The sequence below is a fragment of the Austrofundulus limnaeus genome, unplaced genomic scaffold, assembly GCF_001266775.1.
Source record: "Austrofundulus limnaeus strain Quisiro unplaced genomic scaffold, Austrofundulus_limnaeus-1.0 Scaffold379, whole genome shotgun sequence".
Lineage (NCBI taxonomy): Eukaryota > Metazoa > Chordata > Actinopteri > Cyprinodontiformes > Rivulidae > Austrofundulus > Austrofundulus limnaeus.
Genome location: NW_013952781.1, coordinates 364188 through 373374, shown reverse-complemented (window position 1 = coordinate 373374; position 9187 = coordinate 364188). Strand labels below are relative to the sequence as shown.

Here is a 9187-nt window from a genome sequence, read left to right as displayed (position 1 = left end):
GCTTTTGTTTCTTTCCAGCTGGAAAAACTCAGTATTCAAATACTATTTGAGGTTTCATTGTTAAAATGTTATTGAAAAAAATCCTCATTAAAATTACATAAAATTAGTATTTAGACCAAATATTTATGTATTATTGTAACCAACAAGACAAATTAAATAATATCTCTGGATCTACTAATGAGATCAGGATGATCTCAGTATCAAAATGTAGCTTTTAAAGCAGGAATCTGGAAATATGATGAGGTCATTTTGAACAAATTTCACTTATTCCTAATTTTGATGTGATGGGTCACATATTTACTATTTTCCAATGAGAACTATAGATTTATGTGATTCGTAAACCCTTCAGTATTTTTGTTGTTTCAGAATTGGGGTTGTAATTACTTTTCATGTCTTTATATTCTGTCACTGAACTGTGTTTAGAGCTGGACAAACACATTCACTWACAATTAGACAATGTTTAGGGTTCCACTGATTGACTCCATCTTTATATTGTCTTTAGATAAGCAGGTTTCACAAACACTTTGTTTTACTGTCCTTTGTGAGAAGGGATGAGCTTCGCCCAGCAACAAGTTAGAAGAAGCATCAGGTGCTAAAGACAGAACTGTCCTGACATCAGACTGAGGTCCACGCTCTTCCTCTTCTTCATGGTTTCTTCACAGACCCTGCAGGATCAGAGCTACGTGGTCTTCTTTGCTCTTCACTCTGTCAGGAAACTCCTTCACTTTCACCTTCATTAAAAAAAGCTAAGAACTACAAATATTTGGTAGAACAAACGCTGCTACAGTGAAGTGGTAAGGCTGTTTGCTACATACCGTTCTGTTCCTTGCAGAAAGTGAAAAATGGAAAAAAAAAGTTCATTTTGTCAAAGTTTTTTTCCACTTTTTCAGTCACTGAGGCCTCCACCAGTGCAGGAAGCAGAGCTACGCGGCCACATGTCCGATCAGGTAGATATTATCGTAGAGATGGCCGACAAAGTCATCAGAGACATTATGTGCTGCTCGGCGCGTGTTCCTGATAAACTCCCTCTTAGACATTTTATTCTTCACATGTGGACTGGTGAGGTCTATGGACAGCAGGATCAGACTGTAGCACAGCACATACACAGCGTCTGCAGAGAGGCAGTACAAAACRACATCACTACTTTACTTTTAATATAAAAAAAATTACTTTTGAACAACAAGGACCGCTGTGTAAATGTGGCAGATTTAGTCAAACATTTTTAAATAGGAATGCAGTTAAGCCGAAGTACACAGACAAATACTTACAAAAGACATGAGCTAACATTACCACACAAGTAAAAACACACAATAAAAGACATGCAAGGAATGCAGATTGTCCRCTGCTCGTCGTACTAAAACAAATGGAGTTCTAGCTGTTTTAGTCAAACCTTGAAAATAAGATTATGCACAAACTACTGTAATGCAATGATATCCTGTCTGATCTCACATGAACACAAGTTTTAAAGKRGACCAATTATGGGTCCTAGAAATGTTTATGGTATGTCTGTGGGCTATCCAGACCATGTTCATTCAATTTAATGCACAAAATAATTCTCAGATAATAAAATTCCCATTTTCTAGTTTCTGCCTGCTCTGACTTCTGTTCAGAAGAGCTGTTTATGTTAATGAGCTCTGTTGGTAACGCCCTCCAAAAATCTGTTGACATTAACTCCGCCCTCCAAAGCCAGCGTTAACGTTAGCATGGCTAATAATAGCAGAAGCTCCGTTGTACAACCATATGAGACCCAGAGGCAGAGTCGTGGTCCCAGCTTCTTTTTTTCTCTCCCTCCTCTGCTCTGCGCTCACTCTGCATGCTGTTACCAGAGCAGGGAGCAGCAGTGGTCAAAATACCTCAGAAACTMGAACAAATAGGCTTTAACAAGGCTTTAATAAGCTAAACAATAGAGGTACATGAGAAAACGTGTTCATTATGAATGAAAATAAATAATTAAATTGTGTCCATGCCGGTCTCCAACACTGGTCTCCCACTCTCTGGTCCAACACTCTACCCATTGCCCTATTGAAGGCTTGTTGTGAACTGAGCTGCACATTACACAACAACAACCATGACGGCTTTTTATACTGAGGAGGAGAAGTCTCACCCGGGGGTTGCTAGGTAAGGGGCTGAACGCAGGTTCAGGTGGGTTGTCGTATGGCTTGTGACATCACAAAATGACGGAAGTATAAAACTTGTCGTTAATATACATTAAAAATACATTTACTTACAGTAAATATGCCCCTGGGTGCATGTTTTTGGTCCTAGGACTGTTTTTTTTAAGAAGTACATACCCAAAGTTGAGTAAAAAAAACCTTTAAAAAAAGTGAATTTTGCATAATAGGTCCCCTTTAAATTTAGTGCTTGGAGTATGTGTTGTTAACGTCAGGTACTATAACACCATGTTTCACTTTAAATTCTGTAAAATTTACTGAGCTATAGCTWTTCAAGTCTAGGCTAAAGCATTTAGTCGTGTCGGCCATCTTGAATGGGTGTGATTCCGTGATGCACACAAGTTATTACTTTCTGAGAGTTTCATTAAAATCTATTTAGTGATTCATGAGATATTACACTGACAGTTGATTCCAACATTTATTGGCAACGTTTTAAACATATAGATCTTATAGCCCTTTTCCACTAGTGCCTCTACAGCACGGTTTGACTGGGACCAGCTCTGTTCAGTCCAGTTCGAGTGGTTTTCCATTACACTTCAGGAGCAACACTAGTGGGTGGGTTCTGGGCGGTCCAAAAGTCTGAAAATTGACACTACACGCTTTTGCCAGCTGGTGGTGGTAAWGCTCTATCAAGCTATTTGCCAGCCACCATTAAATGTAGTAGAAGACCCCAAACACAACAAGGACGACACGGTGGGTTTTACCAGATTCAAAAAAGAATTGACCAGGAAAAGACTCAAGCAGCGARGCAAAACACTCAGGACACGATCTAGACAACGTCTGAGGGTAAGCTAATGCTAATCTGCTAGTGAGCTATACGAACGAAGCCGAGCGTAAAAGCTTATGACGTCGATTAAATAAGGTTTAGTAATAAATGTGTTGTGTGTGTGTTTCTGATGAATCTCCTGCAAAATAAGCTCAGCAAACCTACAGTCTGGATGTGTGGGATTATTGTTTGGATTATTGTTCCTGGTTTTACAGCACAGTGGTTGCAGAATTTAAACATGTTAGTTAATAAAAATGTTTTGAAAATGACTTGACTTTTGTTATTTACACATAATGTAACATGACAAGGTGTACGTTAAAATTGCATAAGAAATCCTGCAGTGCTGTATCTGAGTTAATAATTCAAAAAGCATAAAAGTAAAAACTACTAACACACTATTCTTAAAAGAGTCAAACAGTCTGACAGAGTATAAAAGCTTAAAAAAGCACAAAGGATGCAGACGCAGTTTGATTTCAAAAGAACATGGTAGAAACTATAAACAGGAAAACTTACATGTAAGTGCTGACTAAGCATTTACATAACGTCAAGTTTTCCAGATGGAAACAGTATTTGTGCACTGACGTACCAGGACTAAGGCCGAGGTCACGGACTAGACCAGGGTTACAGGTACAAAACCTGTGGCTGAACTTGGTGATGAGTGTTTCCAGGTACTCTCCTCTTTCCTCAGGTGCGTGGATGTGTCTGAAGAAATCCCGTAGAGCATTGGGAAGGAACTGGTTAGTGAAGTTATGAAGGGTCACTAACTCGTCCAAAACATCTCGTCTGCACAGAAAAACAAAGACAAGAACTTCAATCTAAATTTGTCACAAATSAATACAATTTTTAAAATGTTCTCATAGTTTCATCATTGCAGTAAGTCTAAAATATCCCAGAGTTGACCTTTTATAAAGACTGGAGTATGAAGGTAGATATRTGTCAAAACCCACCTGCAAAAATTTGTTTGTAACCTGCAAATATATAATTTGTATATCTGTGAAAACAATTAACCTGCAAAATTTAGATTTGTGTACCTGCAGAAATGGTTTGTATTTAAAAATTTCACCTTCAAAAAGTTTTACACAAATATTTTCTGAATGTAAAGTCAGACAAAATTGTTACAAATGTCAAAAATAACATTTACACAGATATAATTACAGTTACAGACTTATAACACATGATTTATTTGTGTGTATTTTTTAAATTTGAGTCTATATTTTAATTACAACTACAACTCAAAGTTACAACTTCTCAACTCTGCCGCTACGAGCRCTCAACTCTCCTCCTGTGCATGTGTGACTCTCACCTGTGTGTGCACAACTTTTTGCATGTAACACTTTTGACACAAATATTCCACATGGGGTTGTCTCAAAACTGATTTGTAGCTGTTTAAGTGGGGGAAGGGGAGGGGGGAGCGTTGCTAGGGCAACAGGAGGGTTTTTTTGTATCAGCCAATCAGAGAGAGAGCTCAGAGCAGCTCGTCCTTTCTGCAGTAAGGAAGCTAATTGCCTGTGTACATGGACCCTCCGTGAGCTGAGTCTTTAAAATACTTTGTTTCTGTTCACTTTGTCTTCTGTTGATGAGCAAATTAACAATCAGCAAGAAAACATGAGCTTTTTAATTACAAGAAGTTAAGTAATGTTTGAAGTCATGTTTGCATAGGATGCTACTGCAGACATGCAGCCTGGTGGTCAAGSCTTGGCTCCTGGGGCTTGGCCAGGYAAAGCCCAAAAGTACTACAGGAGGTCACCTCCACTTGGACCCACCACCCATKGGGGAGGACCATCAAGGTCGGGTGCGATGCATGCCAGGCAGCAGGCGATTGAGGGTCCCTGGTCATGCTGAYTCCTGGCGGCAAAGACTGGCTCTAGGGACATGGAATGTAAMCTCACTCACGTGTAAGGAGCCAGAGCTTGTGAGTGAGGTTGAGCATTACCAGCTAGACGTAGTTGGGCTGACCTCTAATTACAACTTGGGCGCTGGAACCCAACTCCTGGAGAAGGGCTAGAGACTCTCCCACTGTGGAGTTGCCCAGTGTGGATACTCACAAGCCCCTGGCTATGTGCCTTGGTCTTGGAGTTCAACCTGGTGGATGAGAGGGTTGCCTCTGCAGCTTCATGCTGCAGGAGGGAAGGTTCTGACTGTTGTTTGTGCTTATGCACCAAACAGGCCAGGTCATGTTTGTAAATGAGAAGAGGTTTTCAAACAGTTTACCTGGATAAATAAAGGTTAAATAAATAAAATAAATAAAACATTCAGTTCAGATTACATGGTCTTTTTGGAGTCTTTGGATGGTGTCCTGGAAGGGGTTGTTCTGCTGGGTGACCTCAATGCCCATGTGGGTAATTACAGAGTTATCTGGAGTGGGGTGATTAGCAGGAATGGCTTCCCAGATCTGAACCCGAATGGTGTTCTGTTATTGGACTTCTGTGCTAAGCACGGATTGTCTATAATGAACACCATGTTTGAGCATAGGGTGGACCATACGTGTATTTGGTACCAGAACACTTTAGGCCAAAAGGTAAATGATTGAATTTGTAATTGTGTTGTCGGACACACGGCTCCATGTCTTGGACACTCAGGTGAAGAGAGGGGCAGAGCTGTCAAATGATCACCACCTGGTGGCGAGTTAAATCCAGTGGCTGAATAAAACTGAAGGGAGGCTGCCAGACAACCTGGTAAACCTAAACATATAGTGAATGTGAACTGGGAAGGTTTGGTGGAAACCCCTGTCCATGCGATCTTTAACTCTCACCTCCAAAAGAGTTTTTCGAGGACCTGGAATCCGAATGGGCCACGTTCAGATGTTGCAGATGCGGCTTCCAGGAGGTGTGGCCTGAAGGTCATCTGTGCCTGTTGTGGCAGGAACCAAAGTACCCGCTGGTGGATACCAGCAGTGATGGAGGCTGTCAGGCTGAAAAAGGAGGCCTTCTGGACTTGGCTTTCCCAGAGGACTCCTGAAGCAGCTGACAAGTACAGGGTGGCAAAGAGCGTTGCAGGTTTGGTGGTTGCAAATGAAAAAAACTTGGGCATGGGAGGAATTCTGGAAGTTCATGGAGAAGGACTTCTGATTGGCCGCGAGGAAGTTCTGGCAAACCGTTCTGCGACTCAGAAAAGGAAAGTGTTCCCTGTCCAAGGCTTTTATTTGGTTTGGATGGGGAACTCCTGGCCCAGACTGAGGATATCGTTGGGCAGTGGAAAGAACACTGAGGATATCTTGAATCCACCCTCCATGTCTACCTTTGAGGAGGCAGAGTCTGAAGACTCAGGGGATGATGACTCCATTACCATGGCAGAGGTTACAGAGGCAGTCAAAAAGCTCCTAGGTGGCAAGGCGCCAGGGGTGTACGAGATTCGCCACGAGATGCTGAAGGCTCTGGATGTTGTGGGAATTTCATGGTTGACACATTTCTTCAACAGCACATGGAGGACTGGGACAATTCCTGTGGAATAGCAGACCGTGGTAGTGGTTCCCAGTTTTAAAAAGKGGGATGCATGTTCTAACTATCGTGGGATCAACTTCTCGCCCTCCCCAGGAAATTTTACTTCAGGGTGTTGGAAGAGAGGCTCCGATTGATTGTCAAACATCAGATTCACGAGGAACAGTGTGGCTTTCATCCTGGGCATGAAACAGTGGACCAGATCTTTACCCTTGCAGAGTTGCTAAGGGGGGTCATGGGAGTTTGCCTCTGTGGTCTACATCTGTTTTCTAAACTTGGAGAAGGCTTATGATCGTGTTCCTTGAGGAATTCTGTGGGGGCTGMAGTGGGAGTATGGAGTGTCTGGGTTGCTACTAAGAGCTTTCCAGTCCTTGTAGAACCAAAGCAAAAGCTGTGTTTGCACTCTTGGCACACAGTTGAGCTTGTTTTCAGTGCAGGTTGGACTCAGCCAAGGCTGTCCCTTGTCTCCGAACCTGTTTGTAGTGTTTATGAACAGGATCTCAAGGCGCAGTCGTGGAGAGGGGAGTGTCTGGTTTGGGAACCACATGGTCTCATATCTGCTGTATGCAGATGATGTGGTTCTTATGGCATTTTTGGACCAAGACCTTTGTCATGTTCTTAAGTCTGAGGCCATGGTTCTTGGCTGGAAAAGGGTGGAATGACCCCCTCAAGATGGGGGAGAGTCTCTGCCTCAAATGGAGGAGTTTAAATATCTGGGTGTCTCATTCACAAATGATGGTAGCATGGAATGGGAGATAGATCAACAGACTGGGGTGTTGTCCTCAGTAATGAGGGCATTGCTTGCGTCAGTCGTGGTGAAGAAAGAGCTGAGTTGAAAGACAAAGCTCTCGATTTACTGGTCTGTCTACATTTCAACCCTCACCTAAGGTCATGAGGYGTGGATCATGACCAAAAGAACGAGATCCCGAATACAAGTGGCTGAAATGAGCTTCCGTCATAGGGTGGCCGGGCTCAGCCTTAGAAATAGGGTGAGGAGCTCCGTGATCCGGGGGAGCTCGGAGTAAAACAGTTGCTACTCCACATTGAAAGGTGTCAGWTGAGGTGGTTCGGGCATCTGATTAGGATGCCTCCTGGACGCCTCCCTTTAGAGGTGTTCCGGGCACTTCCCACTGGTAGGAGGCCCCGGGRAAGGCCCGGGACTTGCTGGATGGATTATGTGTCCTCTCTGGCCTAGGAATGCCTCGGGGCCCCCAGGGTGAGCTTGTCGCTGCCATACTGCAGAGACGACGAGCTTTAGCTCTATCTTTTACACAGAACACTCGTACCAAATACCGTTTTTTTTGTTTTATTTTTGAATTTTTGAAATTCCGACAATGGTTTAAATACCCTGAACACACTCGAATCGACAGAAAAAGTTGAACACTTGGAATTCTCTCTCAACTGCAGACATCTGGGGCCTCATTTATAAAGGATTGCATGGAAACCATACTAAAAATGAATGTACGCATGCACATTTTCAAGCAATTTTCCTTTATAGATCACAAATGCAATTCAGATTTTGAAATTTCTTTTGGTGAGGAGGGGTCTGTGAGGGTYGTCTGGAGAGSAGGGCGGCTGGGAGGGAGATGGATGGAGATGCGTGAACTTTTATATAAGATTTAAGTTGGTCTTTTGAATWTGAAAGGTCCTTATGGCTCACCAGCATAAATAATACTGTTAAGAAAGCTTATGATAAAGTTGAATAAAAATCTTAGTTTGATTATGAAGTGAAATTAAATATCTGACCTCATCATTACAGTGTGGCTATATATACTCACTTCACCTTCTGTGTCGCAGCTTCTCGTTTCAAAATAAAACGTACATGTGGGTCAGAGCTGGTTTGAGGAACCTCACATTTTCACGCCAAGTTTGGGATTTATAAATCACAACCTTTGCATGAAAAGTGGCGTATGCAAGTTTCTGGGCTCGATTTTTGCGTATACGCAAATATACGCATATATATATTGCGTATAAGCTTTATAAATGAGACCCCTGAACTTTCCATTACCACAGAAATGAGGCAGGACACAAGAAAAATCCCAAACTTTCACAAACTTAAATGCTGATTGTACAAGAATGGTTCAAGATATCAAAAAGCTAAATTAATCTGTAATAGATGAAATTCTAAAGTTTTGTTTCTAACATGAATGGCCTTTCTAGACGCAAGTATGCTGAAGTAGATGAAGTTCAAAAAGCAGTAAGATGTTGAAGGATTTCATGGAATTCTAATGTATTTCAATGAGAGAAAAATTTGCTTAAAAAGCTGAATATCTAAAAAAAGTTTAAAGATATCAATACCAAAAGTCATAGCCGGAATCTCCTGAAGGAGTTGAATGTTTTGATATATGAGAATTGTTGAAATATCACAAAAATTTAGGTAAAGAGATAGAGGCCAAAAAAACGTACGGAAGAAACAGGAATAATATTGAAAAAATAAAGAGAAACATGAAAACAATAGTGTGAATGATATGAGGCAGTCACACAATTTTTCAACAATACTATAATATTTTGATGTAATTTACTACAAGCAGCAYCTTATAGTGTTTGGAAAAACTTGGGCTCTTAAGAAGCTAAAGGAAAACAAGTGTTTACAGAAGCCATGGACACTAGCCTGGCCCTTGCCTTCCTACGCAGTTCCGCTCAATTCTAATTTCCTTCACGGCTCCGTCTGGGACTTCTCCCATTGAGATGGATTTTGCTGGCAGATTTTTAGCCGGGACAATCAGAGAACAGATCGTCAATGTTCTGTGCAGTGTCTGCTTGTAGTTTATTTTACCTGGGCCAATCAAAAAACAGAAAGAGGAGTTTTGAAC

At 41.7% G+C, this 9187-nt stretch overlaps 1 protein-coding gene across 1 annotated transcript in view; it reads right to left on the bottom strand.

Annotated features, from left to right (window-relative positions):
* Positions 1–459: 459 nt before the first annotated feature.
* fbxo8 (F-box protein 8) overlaps positions 460–9187 on the bottom strand; it is a gene marked incomplete in the record, with an annotated part of 19555 nt that continues 10827 nt past the window's right edge. The window contains 2 exon segments of the mRNA XM_014023607.1: positions 460–1111; positions 3524–3720. Of these exon segments, the coding sequence (XP_013879061.1) occupies positions 924–1111; positions 3524–3720 (385 nt within the window).